The 18,808-nt window shown below is 32.5% G+C and overlaps 1 protein-coding gene across 1 annotated transcript in view; it reads left to right on the top strand.

Moving 5' to 3' along the window:
• The window catches only part of LOC129223206 (GTPase-activating Rap/Ran-GAP domain-like protein 3), a 199,000-nt gene that overhangs the window by 158,744 nt on the left and 21,448 nt on the right, over positions 1-18,808 (top strand). Inside the window, exons 15-16 of the mRNA XM_054857773.1 lie at positions 9,198-9,313; positions 13,514-13,618. Coding sequence (XP_054713748.1) covers positions 9,198-9,313; positions 13,514-13,618 — 221 coding nt within the window. The remainder of the gene's footprint in view (positions 1-9,197; positions 9,314-13,513; positions 13,619-18,808) is intronic.

The raw sequence follows: 18,808 nt of genomic DNA, 5'->3' as shown, positions 1-18,808 counted from the left end.
AACTTTCTACAGTCCGAAATGTTACTTCCTGTGAAAAAACCGTTTATATTCAGAGAAAGCGCTGAAGAATAACTTAATAAACACATATAAAGGAGGATTTTTGTTTTTATTTATTTATTTATTTTTTTTAATTATTTTTTTTTTCAAAATAGGTTTGTGACTGTCACTGAAATATTGATTTCTGTCAGTACTAAAAACCAAATGTGAAACAGCCGTAGTCACATTGATCAACAAAGGACTAACGTTTCTGTAACGAAATATAATGTTCAAATTTGATGTGTCTCAGTCTTGGTGGGCAGTAGAGAGGTGCTACAATATTCAGGCATATTGTGGGTTAAATATTGGTTAAAAAGCCTCTCATGACCTCTTCAGATGAATACATTTTCGTCGCAGAACAGTGAGTCTTATGAATAGTTAGTTATGTTTTGTTTTTTTATTTACTGGATTCCGACTAAATATAGATAAAATTAATCTAATTGCGTTCGTCCAACAATGTATCGTGTAGCCATTTGGTTCTTCGCTTTCCCCAAGTTCTTAGTTACTTACTTTCTGCTCATAGACTTTGTTAATGTCTTACCGAAATCGCTTGGATATAACAGATCTAAGAATTATTCAAAAGTAGTCTTAGGAAACGACAATTGAATTACAACAGAGAAATTAACAGCTAAAGCAAAGCGGCTAAAACATATCTAAGAGTGAATCAGAAGTAGTCATAAGAAATGAATTTTGAATGAAAATACAACAGAGAGAAATTATCAAAAATGCATCACAGCTAAAAACAAATCCAACAGTTGCGTAGACTTTCTGTCTCATTCAAAGTTCAAAAAATTGCACTCCATCCAGCTTCTGCGGAAGTATTTCAAGTCATTAAAGCTCACCGGAAGAGAAAAAATTAAAACAGCCAGACTTCGTATCGCTCATACCTGATTTACTCGTGGATATCTGTTTTGCCTTGAAACAGTTTCTTTATGCAGCACATGTAATGTCAATCAGATATCCTCTCCATCTGTCGAAATTTTAATCATGCTCGTTTCAAATTCTTCAGTCAATTACATCAACCTTTGAAGGAGCCACTGGGGGACACACCTCTTCCAAATTGTTTCACTTCCTTCAGGGGACTCGATTTTTTTTTTTTTTTTTTTGGTCCAATTCGGTGTTTGTTCTTCTGTCCTTGGCTTCGTCTATATTCTGTGATAAAATTTTATGGTACACAAAATTATTTTTTGCTTATCTCTTTTGTTTATCTAAAATTTAAAACTTTTTCTTCTGTTTTTTCGGCAAAATTTTCCTGAATTGTAGTAGCTTTTTGTCCTTTTCTTCTGAAACAATGTTTCTTCTTCTGTGGCACCTTTTTTAAATTGGCTCTTGTGCACAAAAATCCAATAAAACCAACCAACCAACCAACCAAAATTTCTTTATTTATTCCCTTGGTTAGTAGATTGTTTTTCTTAAAAGAAGCATAAATTTTCAAATTTTAACAAAATTGGTTTTGGGAACGGTTGACGAGCAAACAAGCTTTTTGTTGTTTAATCAGTTTGTCGAAAAAGTTTGGTATGAACCGTGAAATATATACAACGGAAAAGTGTCACCCTTATGCGGGCTTTTACTAGCCTCCGAGGTTTATAATAAAGGATTTTTTTCCGCTGAAATTTTTCTTTCACCTTAGAACAAAAAAAAAAAAAAAAAAAAAAAAATTGGGAAAACATAGCTTCAAAAAGATTTATGTGTTGCGAAACACTACGAGTTTGGGGTTCGGAAGATTTTTAATAGCTTATTATTCATATTTTTTTACTTCCATTTACAAAAAAAGGAAGTATTGCATTCGAGAAAAAAATTTTACTCAAAAATCCACCTTAATTTCCATTTTGCTCACCCCCTAATGAATGTTGAGTTTTTTTCTTCTTTTTTTCGACTCGACCATACATGGATAAGTGTCTAAGGATGTATAAACACGCGAAATATCCATTTTGACGATTCCCGAGTTAATTACAACGAGTTTTCTCGTGATGTCTGCATGTGCGTATGTATGTTGCTTAACTCAAGAATGGCATGTCCTAGAAAGTTGAAATTTGGTACGTAGACTTTTAGTGGGGTCTAGTTGTGCACCTCCCCTTTTGGTTCCATTCGGGTGTTTCTAAAGGGGTCTTTTGCCCCTTTTTGGGGGGAAATCATTGTTAATTTCGATGTAAACTGAAGTACTGTTATAATTTGGCGGACACTTGGCGATATATCGCCAGTCTTTTGGTCGCCAAGTTTCGTTGCCAACTTGGCGACAAATTTGGAGTGTTTTTTTTTTTTTAATTTTGTTTCAATTTGGTCACTGTTGGCGATTTGTAGACAGTATACTATTGAATCACATTAAAAATACAATAATGGGGAAATGACATTAAATTGGAGTAAAAGGAAGTCATGTGACGCACGCATCAGCTCGTTTTTTAATAATCCGACATAGTAGTAGGTTAAAACATTCTGGGTCATATTGACATTCACGCTTTGTATAAAAGTTAACAAAGCATCGATAAAGCACATTAACTGTCCTAGAATATTCTTTTAATACTATATATTAAGAAAAACTGTTCTATAATGGGGTCCTTACTGAATCAAGTTACCCAAAGTGAGATATACCTGAGTATTGATTTCAGTAGTAAAATTGTATTGCTTCTATATGCAAACTCACCTTTTAATTCAAAAAATGTGGCCACATGTCCGTGAATTAACGCAGCCTTTAAAATCAGCTCGATTTAGCTGAAATGTCAACTACCCGAGTATTATATTATATTCCAAAATCCTTGAATAGGCTTTGCCTGAAACCGGAATATCTTCCAGACACTATGCCGTTGCTGCCACAATGTACGCTTCGAGAAAACAGTTTGAGAATACAATACTTTATACTAAAACTAAATCTAAAACTAAATGCAGCTTTTTATCAAATATTGAAAAAAAAATATCAAATCCGTAAATGTTTCTTCTTAAACATCTGAATAACAATAGCAGTTGGAAACAAATCCAAATCAACCGATAAAGAAAGCTCCCACGTCACTTTTCCCCACTCAGTCGTATTTTTCCCTATTGTGCGATTCCAGGACCATTCCTTCCGCTCTTCATATTATATACTAGCCTTTTATATCTTCCGGTCGTTATTTCTTCCGCGTTTTTTTTTTTTTTTTTTTTCCGTTATTCATTATTTCTGCTCCATTTCCCGTCCCAAAGAAGTCCTTTCTTTTTCCTGTTTGATAGATAGCCATTAATACAAAAGAGTTTTCGCGTGATTCCTTATGGAAACGAATTTACTAAATGACTAGAATAAATAATGCATTAAAAATAAATTGGCATTATTGGTTCCAATATGTTTCTTTTTTTCTACCTTAAACATGAAATATTGGTTTTCTGCGTAATAAAAAAAAATTACTAAAGAGAGAATAAAGCAAAGATATAGTATGAATTCATGGCATAGAAAACGCAAAATGAATTTCCTTTTCAATGTATTTTTTAACGGAGATAAATACATAACTCTATTATATTTATGCCTCAAAACACAAAATTCTTCTAAAAATAATTCATAAACTCATTAATACTTGAAAACTTTAATGTTAAAAAGTTTAAAGTAAAACTGTTTCTTCCTATTACTGTCTGACCACGGATTGTATGGAAATACAAATGTCCGTTTTACAGCCGGAAATGGACGAATCTATTATTTTTTACCGATTCCAGCTTTTGCAGAAGCAGAGTCTCATTCAAATGAGCGGAATACAGGCATCAAATTTTTACTTTTCCCCCTTATTCACATAGATTCGTCTTATCTGGACGTATGAAAATTCCATGCAATCCGTGGTTGGACAGTAGCAGCACGTGCACCATCGCTGGAGTGGAAACGATCTCCACTAAAAAATAAGTTGAGTTTGTTAAGATAAGTAAAATCGTAAAACAAGTAACTAAAAATAAAAATTTAAAAAAAAACGACTGGGTCGTAAATGTAGAACGAGAGGCAAAATTGAAAAAAAATTTTAAAGCCTTGAACTACTAGTATTAAAAATCAATTACGAATATTTTATTTGTTGACAAACAGAAACTAGCAGCAGATAAAAATGTATAATCATTGCGTTTAATTTCATTGTCGACCAACAAAGAATTCGGTTACCAATCGCGTGAATAAAGGCTTAACCTTATTTAAAATCTGCTTTAAAAAAAAACGTTATAATTCGGATTTTATATAACATCGAAGTTCGAAATTCATTTTATTAGACGCAGAAAAAATTACTCTTTATTTTGGTTTTAAATTTTTAAGTACGTTTTCACTGCAAAATAATTAAAAACCTCTAAAAGGTTTTTCGCGTAAGATCTTCGTTAATTAATGTCATCCGAAGACGCAACTTAGCTAATAACGCTCTCGATCAATTCTCCTTCCGAACAAAAAGAAGTTTTTCAAAATCCATCCATCCGTTTAGGTACACAGACTTATAACCCCCTTCCTTTGTTTGTCGGGGGTTAATGAATAAATGCAAATGGCAACCACAAAGTAATAGAAAAAAATATCTTAAACAGATGAAAACTCTTTGACATTATAAAAAGAAGTCAGTCTGCGTGCATTGCTTATAACTGCTTTCTTATCCTCCAGTACTTGTCATAACTTTTTTCAGTAAAAGTGGGGCAAACTCTCGGGTGATGAGAAATTATCAAAAAAAAAAATGTCTTTTTTACATCACACGGTTTGAAATTGAAATGGTCTTAAATACATGAAGGCGGATGGAAATACAGTCATGTCCAGTTTTTAAAGAAAAAGTTTCAATCAATTAATACAAAATGGTAAAAAACCATTCAAGACTAAATGTTGTATGCATCGAAACAGTAATTAACATAATGCATTTTTCCGCACAATTCAAACCAAAAAGTAGCCGAAAATATGCAAGCTTGTTCCCATTATATGAGGCGAAGATTTTTTATCAAAAAAAAAAAAATCACCTACGAACGTTTCGTCCTTTCAAAAAAAAAAAAGGTTTTTCTCTTTGTAATCTGAAATAGTCAATGACTGAGCTGAGAGCAAATATCCCCTCATTGAAGTTGGTGTTACCTTTAAGCTGGTAGCTAAAATTAGATTAACGCACCGGTTAGAAGTCGCAAGCAATGGTACTGCTCAACTCGCAAAATAAAGACAAACGCTTTCTGATTGGTTATTGACAATTTCAGATTGATGTCAATAACTAAGACGAAACTGTAGTCTCTGGATGTCCTGATTAGTCTGTAGTAACTAGTCTGTTTGCCCTAACTATGGTTTTAGGGCTGCAACTTACGATTTAGTCAATTCTAGTAAGATAGACATTTAGGATTGAATTAAAAAATTTATCAACTCTTTTACATTATGAACTTTTTTCGTCACTTTTCACATCTGTTTATGCTAATATTTGTAAAATAAAAGTCTACTTTGAAGCTCTTTTTGTATAAATTTCAAGTTTTTCACAACAGTTTAGTTAGATTTTACCATAAACTAATATTTTAAACTCCCCAGAAGATGTACGTCAAAACCATTTTTAGTATCGAATTACGTCGTGTTAGTGAAGAAAAGTAAGAAAATATTGCGAAAGCAATATTTACTTCCACTTGAATCATTAAAGCTGAAACAAAAGGCAAATCAAACATTGTTACTTACATTCCAGCGTAGCATAATGGTTTCTATTCTTTACTTAAAGCACTCCAGACAACACAGCATAAGCATATCTTTTCCCATTTTGTGCATCAGGATTGTCAAAATATTTGAGAAGCGAAACAATTTCCAAAATTATCTAAACCAAATATTGAAACGCTTGCTCTCGGACTAGGGAATGCTTAATGACTTTGCATTATTGGTACAAGTGCTTCGAAGAAGCGAAAATTGTCAGTTCCATAATATAGTATAGTCGGTAAATAAAACGAATTCCCATAAAATTGCGCTACGTTTTGGGTTCTTTTAAACTTGGACTTCTCTCAAATTCATCTGAAATACATATTAAAGGGAAGGGGGGTACTGTTGTCATTTTATTTTTAATTGTAAAAACACAATTTATGTAGTATTAAAGCAATATTTTAAGTTAGCTTGAAAATTTAATGCAGCCGCATGTTCTTGTCGTGTGCAGCCAGGCTGTCAAGTTGGGACTTGCTGCTTCACTTTTACAACTGCACCTTAATTTGGTGTGAAGTTCGACTTCTACAATACATACATGCCATAAGGACCCGTTTTTACGGTAGGCAACCATTCACAACACATTCACACAAAGAAAGGACAAGGACAAGAGAGTGAAAGTACATCCATACCCGAGCCGGGACTTGAACCCGGGACCTCCCTGAGACTAGTCCCTAGTTAGACTTCCCTGATCACTAGACAAGGCGGCCGGCAATGAAACCGTGTAATCTACTAATGATGTTTTTATAAATTACTAGTGGTACACGCACGGCTTTGCCCGTAGTAGAAAATGAAAAGGTCATTTGTTTCGCCTGTACAAATAATGGAATTTAAAATTAGAATATAAAAAGAACAAAATCGAATTTTCGAAAAATCTCTTCGAGGTGCACACCCCCATGCTACAAACTAACTTTGTACCTAGTTTCTATAAAATCGGCTGAACGGTCTAGGTGCTATGCGCGTCACAGAGATCCGGACAGATATCCAGAAGAGAGACTTTCAGCTTTATTATTAGTAGAAATTGTATCAGGTAATTTAACTCAGCAGCTGAATTAGACAAGAATATATTTAAGAATGAATTTATAAACTAAATTTTAATTGCATGAATTTTGCAAGTCAAAAACAAGAACGTTATTGAGGAAAATTTGAAATAAAAATAAAAGCATTTTCTCTGGCAAAATTTTTGCCTCAGTCCTCATAAGAAGACTTAGACAACACAATATGAAGCCAAATTGACTATTATAATTTTATTGAACTTAATTTTGAAAATACAAGTTTGAGAAAAATTCTATGCTAAGGACCCTTAACCTTCAAAATTTTCGACTTTCTGGGGAAAATATATGTTATGCATAATTTGATTTTGAACAATTTGATACCTTATTTTTTGCCATACGCCAAAAACTTTTCAAATTATCGTAAAAATGCGTAAACTTTCCCCATAGAGATTTATGTTAATAGCAGCTGTTTAAGCCTCTTTTTCTCAGGTATCGGTTTCTTCGGTTTTCTCGTTTTGCGCGCATGATATCTCAGAAAGTTTCTTATATATTTCCGTAAAACTTTTAATACATGTTTGTCTGGTATATATTTATGATCTGAACCTAAATTTTAACTAAAAATTAAAGGTAATATTAAAAAATATATATATTTTTGCCCAAAATTTTGGAAATTTTTGATTATGACTTGTAAAATTTCAAAAAATAAATAAATAATTTTAAAAAAATTAAGCAAATTTAGGTTCAGGTCATAAATATAAACCAGACAAACAAGTATGAAAAGTTTTACGGAAATATATAAGAAACTTTCTGAGATATTATGCGCGCAAAACGAGAAAACCGAAGAAACCGGCACCTGAGAAAAAGAGGCTTAAACAGCTGCTGTTAACATAAATCTCTATGGGGAAAGTTTACGCATTTTTACAATAACTTGAAAAGTTTTTGGCGTATGGTAATAAATAAGGTATCAAATTGTTCAGAATTAAAATATGCATAGCATATATTTTTTCCAGAAAGTCGAAAATTTTGAAGGTTAATGGTCCTTAGACCCCTTACGTTTGTTATAAAAATATTTTTATTAACTAACATATTCCAATAAAGCAACAATGGCTATTAACCTCTTTGATATATTTTCCATGCATCTAAATTTCAATCCTCAGAGAAAGGGATTATTGTAATAATGGAACGTATATGTAAAACTATCATCACAATTGGCATCTTGATAATACTCTTTTACTCAACGTCCCAGCCAAATCAAAGATAATTGCTTTCAGTTATTCATAAAATTCATAAACCACGGTACCACGTCTTCTTTTACTTTTGCAAAAGATTTTCCTAAAACATGGTGGTAACTAGGTTAAAAATTAAAATTTTCCAATTCTTCATTCCGATTGAAGAAGAAATGCAGGATAATATTTCACCATTTGAATGCTCGAATACATGCTGAAATTTCTGATGAATAAAATCCAAGTTGTAGGTTGTAAGCACTCATATGTCTTTAATCCATGCTTTTAAAATAGGTTCGCTCTCACTCCGTTTTTAAATCAAGAAGAATACGAAAACTCCAGCCCTAACTCAGAACTAAAGTAATTAGCATATCGTTTTAAGTGCCGCATTTCAAATTAAAATTTATTTCACTTGTGGCAAACAGGCTCCGAGTAAATGCTAAGCGCGGCAAATATAATGCAGTACTTTACGGAAAATTAAGCTTTAAATGAGGATACGACTCGCAACGACATTAGGGATAATTTCATATTTGTATGCTCATTTATGTTTTTAACAATATTAAAATTTTGGAACTCCTCTTTGAAACATTGTTAAAAACATTAAATGCTTCGAGAGTTTGGGTTTCAGTATTTTAGTTAATGCTAATGAGGCGAGCAAAAGTAAGACGATAGGAGCTGGGAAATCTTTTAGTTATTAAGATAGTTTCGTTCAAAATATTGTTTTTAAAATGTTTTCAAAAATAAAATAAGAATTTCTTTTAATTGAAAGTTTAATCACCATAGGAGTATTACTTGTATTTTCTGATGAATCCGAATTTCAATGCTTCAAATTACAGTTGAATTCAAAAGAAAAAACACCATATCAACAAGAACTTCTGTATACCATACTTTTATAATTTTACACATATTTCCTGAAATCTGAGCAAAGGTGCAAAAAATATTTTGAAACTTTATGATACGTGTACTACGAATACCACTACCTTATGTATAAATGGGGTAAAAAGTTTCCAGATGCACCTTTTTTCTTTTTTTTTTTTTTTGAATAGTACGCTGAAACATTTCATATTTTTTTCCCTCTTGAAACATCATAATCAAATTTTTTGTTTTATAAATTATCAATTTTAATAATTTTCTGGGTATTGTATTGATGTTATTTAGAGCAAGACTTGTGAGATTCATACAGTTCAGCTCTTTATTGATCAGTTGACCTATTTTTCCTCAATCATTTCATTACAACTGTTACACATAAAAACTTTAGTACTGTTCAAAAAATCAATGTCTGAAACTGTAACTCACTGTTTAGTGAATTTATCTATTTATTTGTAGTAATAAATGGTGAAAAAGCAGCTTTTAACACTCCTACCTTTGCCCAAAAGCGAGAACGCACTTTGGATATGCTGATCAAAGATCTTTACACAGAGCACATGTCAGAAAATCGTGGGGTAAGTACCAGACTTATTTACTCCTTCCATATTTAATGCAGTGATGTGTAAAATGGTGCAAATGACAAAAAAATATTTTAATTAAAACATCTGCAAAGTTCATATCATATGGGAGCCTTAATGTAAATAGCTTTTCATATCACGCTGAAGAGCAGTAGGGGAACATGGAGCAAAGTGAAATGGTGAAATATTTTCTCTGCTTTTAGCTCCACCTATCTGGTATTATTTTAACTATGTAGTACCGTATGTAGACTAGACGTTAAATCCCGGTTATCACAAATTTGCCATTTCAACTGCGCTTGCGCGCGGATTTAACTTTTTATGCTTTCTGTTTTAAGATTTCATGTTGCTTGTCTATACATAGGCTGAGCTGAAGTCCCAAACAGATTAATGAATGCGATTAGAATATTTTCACTGCGATTTCGTGACATATTATATAAAATTACGGATCTGAGTAACTGATAATCTTTATAATGTAAAGAGAAAAATGACGCTTTAATATTTATTGGTTTGGAAATATTTATTTAACATAAACGTAAAACGCGTTGTGTACTTCAAAGATGATTGGAATTATGAGTGCAGATATCCGTCTTTTGCGGATACTTTACTTTAAGTGCAAACAGCTTAGTATTATAAATTTTTATTTAGGTTGAGGGTTCGACTTTGTATTAGAAGTGATGCTGCAATTCTAGTACGCTCTTCTGAGGTTAAAAATTTAATTCTGAAAAAGGCCTTTGTTTGATAGAAAAATCAGACTCCGAATCCATTAATAATTAAGACACAAAACCCAATCTTTACCGAGGCCTAAAAACTAAATCAGAGAAAGCTTTGTGATTTCTAGTTTTTATCTGTTGCTATCTCATATTTATTAACAAATTTAAAATTTTTGTAATTAATTTTAGTAAAATTTTTGAAATCAGCAAGTCTGTGCGCAAGCGCAGTTGAAATGGCAAAGTTGTGATAACCGGGATTTAACGTCGAGTCCGTATGTAGTCTTTCCTGTCCGGAAAAAAATACCTCCGAATTATTAAAGCATTTGGTAGCACAGGCAATTAAAAAAAATGATACTCATATTGTAATATTTTGTAGTAAGTCAAAAACTATTTTGGTTACTATAAAATGATAAGTTCTTTTTATTAACTCTTTAAATATTAATGAGGCCTCCTAATATGTAATGCAGTATTAATTTAGTTAATACTAAGCTTATTGTTATTTTAAATAAATTGTACAATTAGTCAAGTACATACGGGGCAAAGTTGTTGGGGGAAGTGAAATAGTGTGTTTTATTTACTCACTCAATCATTTAATATAAATCACTTACGTTTTCATTTATCAATTAATTCATTTTCATTCCTTCATTTAGTAATTTTTATATTTATTCATTCATTCACTTATTTTCTCATTCATTCACTCTTTTACTCGCTCATTTATTTTTCAACTTTAACTTTTTATTTACTGATTCTTTCGATCAAAAATATGTTTTACAATCGAACAGAAAATATTCAATTAGAAAAATATTTCATTTTTCACTTTACACCATTAAAAAAAAGTGAAATTTTTTCCACTTCTTTTTGAAGACTCAAATTTACTGCCAAAAATAAAAAATACTGTTCCAACGCAAGTTTTATTATAAAATATAATGTTCTTTCGCTATGCTATGTAATTTTCAAAACAATTTTCCAATTTGTTCATTTTGAAAAAACTTAGTCATCTTAACCATTTTACTTTGCCCCACATTCTCCTACTTATGAAGGTCAGCACTAATATCGTCACACATTATTTTATAAGGACATGTTTTTCTCATATCAGTGGTTATCACCAAATGTTCAATTTCGATACTTACACCAATTCGCTTCTCAGGGTCGTCAGAAAATCGCGCGTGGAGTGAACAAGAACTTCTAAACTTCTTCATGTTTAATGTAGTGCGGTTTAAAAGGGTGTAGGTGACAAAAGAAATATTTTGGTTAAAACATCTAAAAAAAATCTCATACCGTATGGGAACCTTAATATAAATAATCTTTCATATCACGCAGGAAAACCGTACTTGCTAAAGTCAGAACTAATACCGTCAGATATTATTCTCAAACGGATGTGTTTTTCGCATATCACTGGATCCCCAAACTTTCAGTTTTGGCACTAACACCAATTCGCGTCTCACCAGGGAACCATACGTGTAATAATGAAAAAAAGTTTAAATGGGTAGCAATCCAAGGAGCATCTTGAGACACATTTTTGACCCAAACATTATTTGCCTTCGTCCGCCCGTAAAACAGATATAAAGTCTTAAAATCTGCCAAAATTTTAAGAAAAGCGCCAAGTTTGAAAACTCAGCGAGAAATCGATGACATAATTTAACCGTCTGCATCCATATACAAATCGTATGAAAGATATGTTCCATTACTCCCTAAAACTAGCAAAATTTGGAGGTTTTTCCTAAAATTTTGACAGAATTTAAAACTTCATATTTCGGTAACGGGAGCACGAGGGCAAAAAATGTATACGTCCTGAAATAACTTTTACAATGCTCTTTCAATTGCTACTAATTTATTTATTTAATTATTTCATTTTTGCACTATTGTGTGGTTTTCTGTTAATTACTCTATTTTAAATTGCAGCGGGTACTCTTCCGTTTTGAGGGGGCCTTAATTTTAATGAAGAATAAAGTAAAGTCAAAAGAGTTGATGGCCACTTGTCTACAAAGTGACAAGTATTTTTCGATATTTCTTTCTTGCCTCTAAGTTATGTCTGCAAAATTTAGACGAATTTGACCCTAAAAGAATTTTTATCAATATCGTCAATGCGATTAAACTGGCACCTTTTTTTTTTTTTTAAGCGAAATTCTTCAGATTTTGTAGAGCCACCTTAAATGGAAAAGTACCAAAGCAATATTATCTCTTTGATTAGTTCAAAAAGTGTTTAAAACTTGTTTTCTTAAAGAATTTTGCACTTATACAACAAAACGATTAACCTTTAAAAAACACAAATTTTAATCAATTTAAATAATTAACTGTTTTAGGGAAATGCTAACTGGTTTCGACAGACAAAATTGACATAAAATTCATTATCGATAAAAAGCGTCATCAATTTCGCTTTAAAAAAAAACTCATAGCAGCCATGTGTCAAGTTTAGCCATCAAGACCAAAATATAATCTATCATCTATTTGTTGCAGTTATAGGTAACTAGATATTATGAAAATGTATTGAGATCGCTTAGTGAAAAAATAAAATTATGTTGTAAAACCTGTGCACTAAAACCTTTGCAACAACATAGGCTAAACATATAATGCAAAAACTAAAAAGGGGAAATAACTTTGTTTTTAAACTTAAAATCCTAGTTTTATTATTTCTAGATTACAATACACAAGATGTATTATCAGTTTCATTCTATTAGTTCAAGGCTGCTTCTCCAAACACGTAATCAATCAATTCATGACAGTTTTGCAAGGAAACAAAATGTATAAGAAGCATCTCTTTAGAGTACGTTCTAAAAATTCCACATTGAAAAAAAAAATACACCAAAGTTATTAAAACTAGAGAATTTTGTTTTGAATTTACTTTATGAATGTTCTGCATGAAAGAAATAAACATTTTATTTTCATGCATCATACTAGGGTATAAGTAAGTTCAAAAATATATTGATATTTTGGGAAATAATCCAGTGTATAAAAAGGGAATTAAAGGATTAATGTAAAAAAATTTTTAAAAACTCTCTATTTTCAATGTACTAGTGTAGGTTCTTACACCATTTCGGCCTAAAAATATTAGGTATAAATCGCTTTATACACATAAATAATTACCCTGCAAATATACGTAGCATTTGAATCTCCAATAACTCTATGGTTTCAACATCAATGTTCGTTCATTTGCGTTTTTTTTTTTTTTACATTACTTTTCCAATCACTAACACTACTTTAAGTTAGAAGATTTTCACTTGAAAATGAGTTTCTATAATGACTTCTTTATTAGCCTTTTTAAAAAAGAATATTATTGGAAAAAGAACTAGAAAAACAGTTGAAGTAACAATAGCCAAGTGGGGAAATTTTAATGAAAAGAAAAAAAAACACTTTGAGGAATGAATTTGAAATCAAAGCCATAAATATGAAACCTTTTCCGCATGACGCATTAAAAATTTACGATTTAACATGTCGTACATGAGTTTTCATCATGTTGTGAAAATATTTTTTATGTATTGATTTGCAGACAATGTTGAATCGGAGGGCTTTCAGCGACGTTCTCTCAGATGCTTCAAAGACTTCGAGAAGGAAAGAAGAAGCTAGGCAAGTTGAGTTCGTTAGAATCGGACAGGTAATTATACTGGTTTCATTATCTAAGATTTTTCCCAAGTCAGAAAACTAGAACTTAACTAAAGTTTCATTTTATGCTTTATTAAGTGGGTCATTCTTCAAAAAGTGTAACTTTTCTGTCACACGCCTTTTACAGTAAAATCTTTAAGGAACAATTCATTTAACAATGATTTTTAATTTCATCAAAAATATATATTTAAATCTGCCAAGATTTTTTTAATAATAATTTTTATTTTAGCATATTTTTGGTTCAGAACAAGTGCATTCTCACCTCCGTTGCATGTCACACACCTTGTGTGACTGCTTTTTTTGCTTAATAACTTGTTTAATTAAAAGTATATGCTTATTTATTTATTTATTCCTTTCACAAGTGTCTCAAATACTAATTGTTTAAGTATATTTAATTTTTTAGTATTGTGTTTTAATTCGTTTTAGAAGGACAAGGAGTAATGTCACACAATAAATTCTCACCTCCGTTGCCTAAACACAAAATTCCATTCCTTATTAACACGTGGCAGAAATGACATCAAATTTTACTTTCCATTGATACAAGGGAGCCCCTTGTTTATTTTCAGCCATAGTTAAAATTGTGAGATTTTTGTCGAAAAACAAGAAAATAGATTTTGCTATAAAAACTTAGTGTGACTTCTCACCTCCGTGAACTTGAATTTCAGGGATGTAAATTAATGTAAAAAAAGAAGTAAACATGTTTTCATATGCTTAACATGTGCAGATTGTAGCAACGAAGAGAAAAAAATTTCCATGAAAAATGTATCTACTCGGCCTATATTAATGGGAAGATCCTCACCTCTGTGATAGACCCTTATCAATGACATTATTTCTGAGGTGAAAATAACTGATGGAGGGGAAATACATTCATAATAGGCATTTTACCAAAATTATAAATTGCCATTATGTTCTCAAATTTACTAAATACTATTTTTTAACATACCTTTGAAATTACTGATTAAGCCGTACTTTAATTAACAGAGCTTTAATATTATGTTCCCACTAATCATTAAAATAGCTGATTGTTTGCAAAACTAACCAAGTTACTACTTTGATATTAAATTGACCTCTATTTTTAAATATTAAAAGTTTTTTTATTTCTTTTTATTTGCGTGAACAAGACTTTTTTTTTTATTTCTTTATTTGAGTAAAATAATCGGAACTTAGCTGGGTCATTGTTTATGGTTACTTCTAGTAGGTAACACTTTCATGTAAGAATGAAAAAAAAAAGGTTTCGAAATTGAAAAATATTTGCAATCAAAAGTTACGTTTTCTGCAGAATGACCTATGTACATAATAAACATGAAACCGGTTTTAGCTGACGCATTAACGGTGCAAAATTTAGAACTCTTCGACAACGTGAAAGGTGACATTTACCCATTTCTGCTTAAAGCTATAAAAACAAATAGTTTTACATTTTTTATGGGAAAGCAAGGCAGTAAGCAACTTTGAAAATAGTCTAGTCTCAAGTGTTTCGTAGCCACAAGACTGAAACATTGATTATGGCATCTTTCCAATGTTACAGTCAATGCGACTCTAGTGCACCTCGGATTAAATTTGCTATGTGACGAAAATGATATTGGATTAGTCAATCGGATGAAGTTTTGTCCACGTGACTGGTTGAAACGATAGAGGAAGCAGGACGAAAGACGAGAATAGGCCTGATTGCTTCGAGATTTAGAAAATGTTACCGATATTTAACGTCCCGATCCTAAAAACATTTTCATATAAAAAAAGTGGACTCTTTTGAGCTCAGAGAAACGTGAATACCCTTTTTACTCTGGTATCACTACATGCCTTCGTACATTTGTAGGGATCAAATCACAACTGTGACAATCACAAAATGAGAGAATCGTGGCTGGAGTCCCGCTGTGACATACTTGAGAAATGTGTCATGGAATTTTATTGCAGCAATTAGGTTGGTACTTGTCGCTTTGTGACATTATGGAGGAGTCACAGCAACATCACTTTGAGCAATTAAGTATGTATTTGAGCAATGCGCTGTGATTGCTCCTTCTGTGTTTGGTTTTACATTTCAATGGAGCTTTCATTATTATTTTATTATGTTGGAGGATTAGTGCAACTTTCTTTATTATTTATAGCTTTTTTTCGGTGTTTAGTTGACTATTTTACTATTAAATGACTTAATTTAATTATTTGGTTGACCATTTTTCAATAAAAGGGAATTTTTAGCCATGTTTAATGGCTTGTTTTATTCAAAAGTCTATTAGACAGACATAATAACGTATGGTATCACGAAAAAAAAGGCATATATTTAACTTTGACCAATAAGTACAGTTTAAAATAATCTCAAAAATTTTAAAAGGTGCATGTAACGGAAAAGTAAAGAAAATCCATAAAATAAAGGGGAAGGAGTACTATATGTTATGTGGTAATAAAGAAACCAAAAAAAAAGTTTGTTGCGTACCATGCTCAAAATTTTGAAATTTTCTATATCCCTAAAATCGCAGCCCATAGCTTGGTTTTGGGCTGCCCTTTCGTCCCTTTCTTTATAATGCTACCGTTCTATCGTAAATTTTGTGAGCAATGTCAACTCTTACTTCTTTTCTTTGTCAATCAAGTGATAACACCTGAATACTTTCCAGGTAAACCTGTCACTTGTACACAACCCGAGAGTTTGCGCTTGATGTATCTATAGTGGCAGGAATTATCCTCAGTTATCTTGGTCTATTATGAGGATTTGAACGACTTCGATAATTACGGGATTCGAACAATTAATTAACCTTTACATCAGAAGATCGTTTATCCATCAATTATTATAATGTAAACAATATCGTCTTTCATCTCATCGGTAATCTTACCTTGCATTTGAATCCGGACAGCGTAGATCTAAATATGAGTTTAAATTCCAAAGACGTGCATGACATTGAAATAATATTGAATAGGTACTCTAATGATGGATATTTTAAACTGTCTTAGTTGCTCTAAATCGCTTTCACTATCTCACTATCTGACAATGACATTTAAGAATGGGAATTGTTTATTGACTGGCGGGTACAATTGCAGAGTTTTGTCTCACTTCCTTGTAATTAAGAATTAGACATTTCAGAAATAGATGTTGTGCCTCTGAGCAAAATGCATCAAGTCATTTCACGTTAAACAATATTCGTTTGTGTATTTTAACTAAAACTATAAATCGTAGGTGCGATCTAGTAGTTATCGAATTTTACTTGTAACTTGAATTTTGTTTCAATTTTTAATTTTACTTTAAATTTGAATTTGTATTTTGTAACCGAAACTTATGTTTAAAAGGGAAAGAAAATTTTTCAGCTAGTACATATCACACATATGTACACTTATCAATAAATATGAAAGCTTTTTGAGGTAGACGAAACCATTATTAACAAAATAATGATGCATGAAATACACCGCCAGCTCAGTCATTCCAGCCGAGAACTGCAGTTTCGTGCTTACTAGCACTCAGTGCTAATAAGCACGAAGCTGCAGTCCTCGGCTGGAATGACTAAGCTGGCCGTGTATTTCATGTATTTCTGCCTTAACCCTGACTATAGGGCTGGTAACTTAATGAAAAAATAAAGATGGTTTTAGGGATGAACAAACAGCAGTATTTCAAATATCATACGTCTTCTGAAAACATATTTACATTTAAATGCCTAATTCGATCTTAAAATACTTTCTAAAATTCAAAACAAATTTATTACATTAGGAAAGCATTAAAATTAAATTCAAAAATTGAATTCCTAGGTTTTTTAAGCAGTTTTTTCAAGCATGATTGGAAGTGTCAGTTCTAGTATATTTATTCTTCTGTAATAAAAGTTTTACAATGAAAACGTTTTTGATGTTTCAAAAATTGTCTTCTTCGGCCTCAAAACACTTCATTTTCAGCATATTGAGAAATGGATATACTCGTATATTAATTCATTTATTCTAACTTTAGCAGCTCAGTTTGGTCGAAGTCAACACAAAAACTGGTAGAGTACTGAATGTTTATATATTATGTTTATACACTGGTGTGCAAAACTTAAGCAACAAGTGTTTTTTCGGCCACAGCTCCCCAACAAAGTATAAGATAGCCATGAAATTGCAGTATAATATGCACGTAATTCAGTAGAAAGACTATTTGAATGCAAATTTTAGAAATAAAATGTCGTAGGTGATGTAAGTGTACGTAAACCTTGTGGGTCGGCGCGCGCAGGTCAAAGCTATGATAAAAGGATGAAGAGCACCGTAGTTAAAGACATTCGCTGCAAGTGCAAGTGATTTGTTTTGTGAAACATGTTTTCAAGAAATCATTTAGACGACTTTACTCAAAGAAGAATAATTGGGAAGCTTGAAGAGGGGCGTAGTGTGACCAGTGTCGCCGAAGAGTTCGGGATCAACAAAAGTGTTGTTTTTCGTGATTGTAATGTCTTAAAAACTACTGGTACAGCTGTTCGGAAGGTTGGTGGTGGCGGCCGTCCAAGGAAAAACAACACCAAGAGATGACCGTTACACTGTCGTACAGCCGAAGAGAACCGTTTTCAGTCAGCGAGCGCCATATCTCAGCAACTGTGCACAGTCACAGGACGACAAGTATCAACATTTACAGTGGTCAGACGCCCCCACAAAGGTGGCTTATTTGCTAGACGTCCTGAACGCTGCATACCTTTAAAATTTGGCCATCGGCGGCACCGTTTAGAGTGGTGCAGAAAACACGAAACCTGGACACCTCATCAATGGAGTCGTGTCCTCTTCACAGATGAGAGTCGTTTTAGTGCTACAAGCGCTTCTCAACGTCAGTTGATCTGGAGAGAGGTTGGAGCTCGATTTCATTCCAATAACATCGCGGAAAGAGATCGTTACGGTGGTTCTGGAGTTCTCGTCTGGGGTGGCATTATGTAGAACGGGAGGACTGAGCTTCAGATCTTCGACCGAGGTTCTGTAACAGGAGATCGCTACTGCAATGAGGTTATCCTACCCTATGTGCGTCTGTTCCGAGTGACCATTGGACTAGACTTCATTTTTATGGATGACAATGCCCGGCCACACCGTACTGCTAATGTTCAAGAGCTACTGGAAAGTGAAGATATCAGACGAATGGATTGATCAGCTTACTCTCCAGATCTAAATCCCATAGAGCATATGTGGGATGCATTAGGGAGACGTCTTGCGACACGACAGTATCCTCCTGGTAACACCCATCAGATGAAAGATGCGTTAA

This window comes from Uloborus diversus, chromosome 5, assembly GCF_026930045.1.
Source record: "Uloborus diversus isolate 005 chromosome 5, Udiv.v.3.1, whole genome shotgun sequence".
NCBI lineage: Eukaryota > Metazoa > Arthropoda > Arachnida > Araneae > Uloboridae > Uloborus > Uloborus diversus.
The sequence above is the reverse complement of the archived record's forward strand: the minus strand, read 5'-3'. Positions and strand labels throughout refer to the sequence as shown.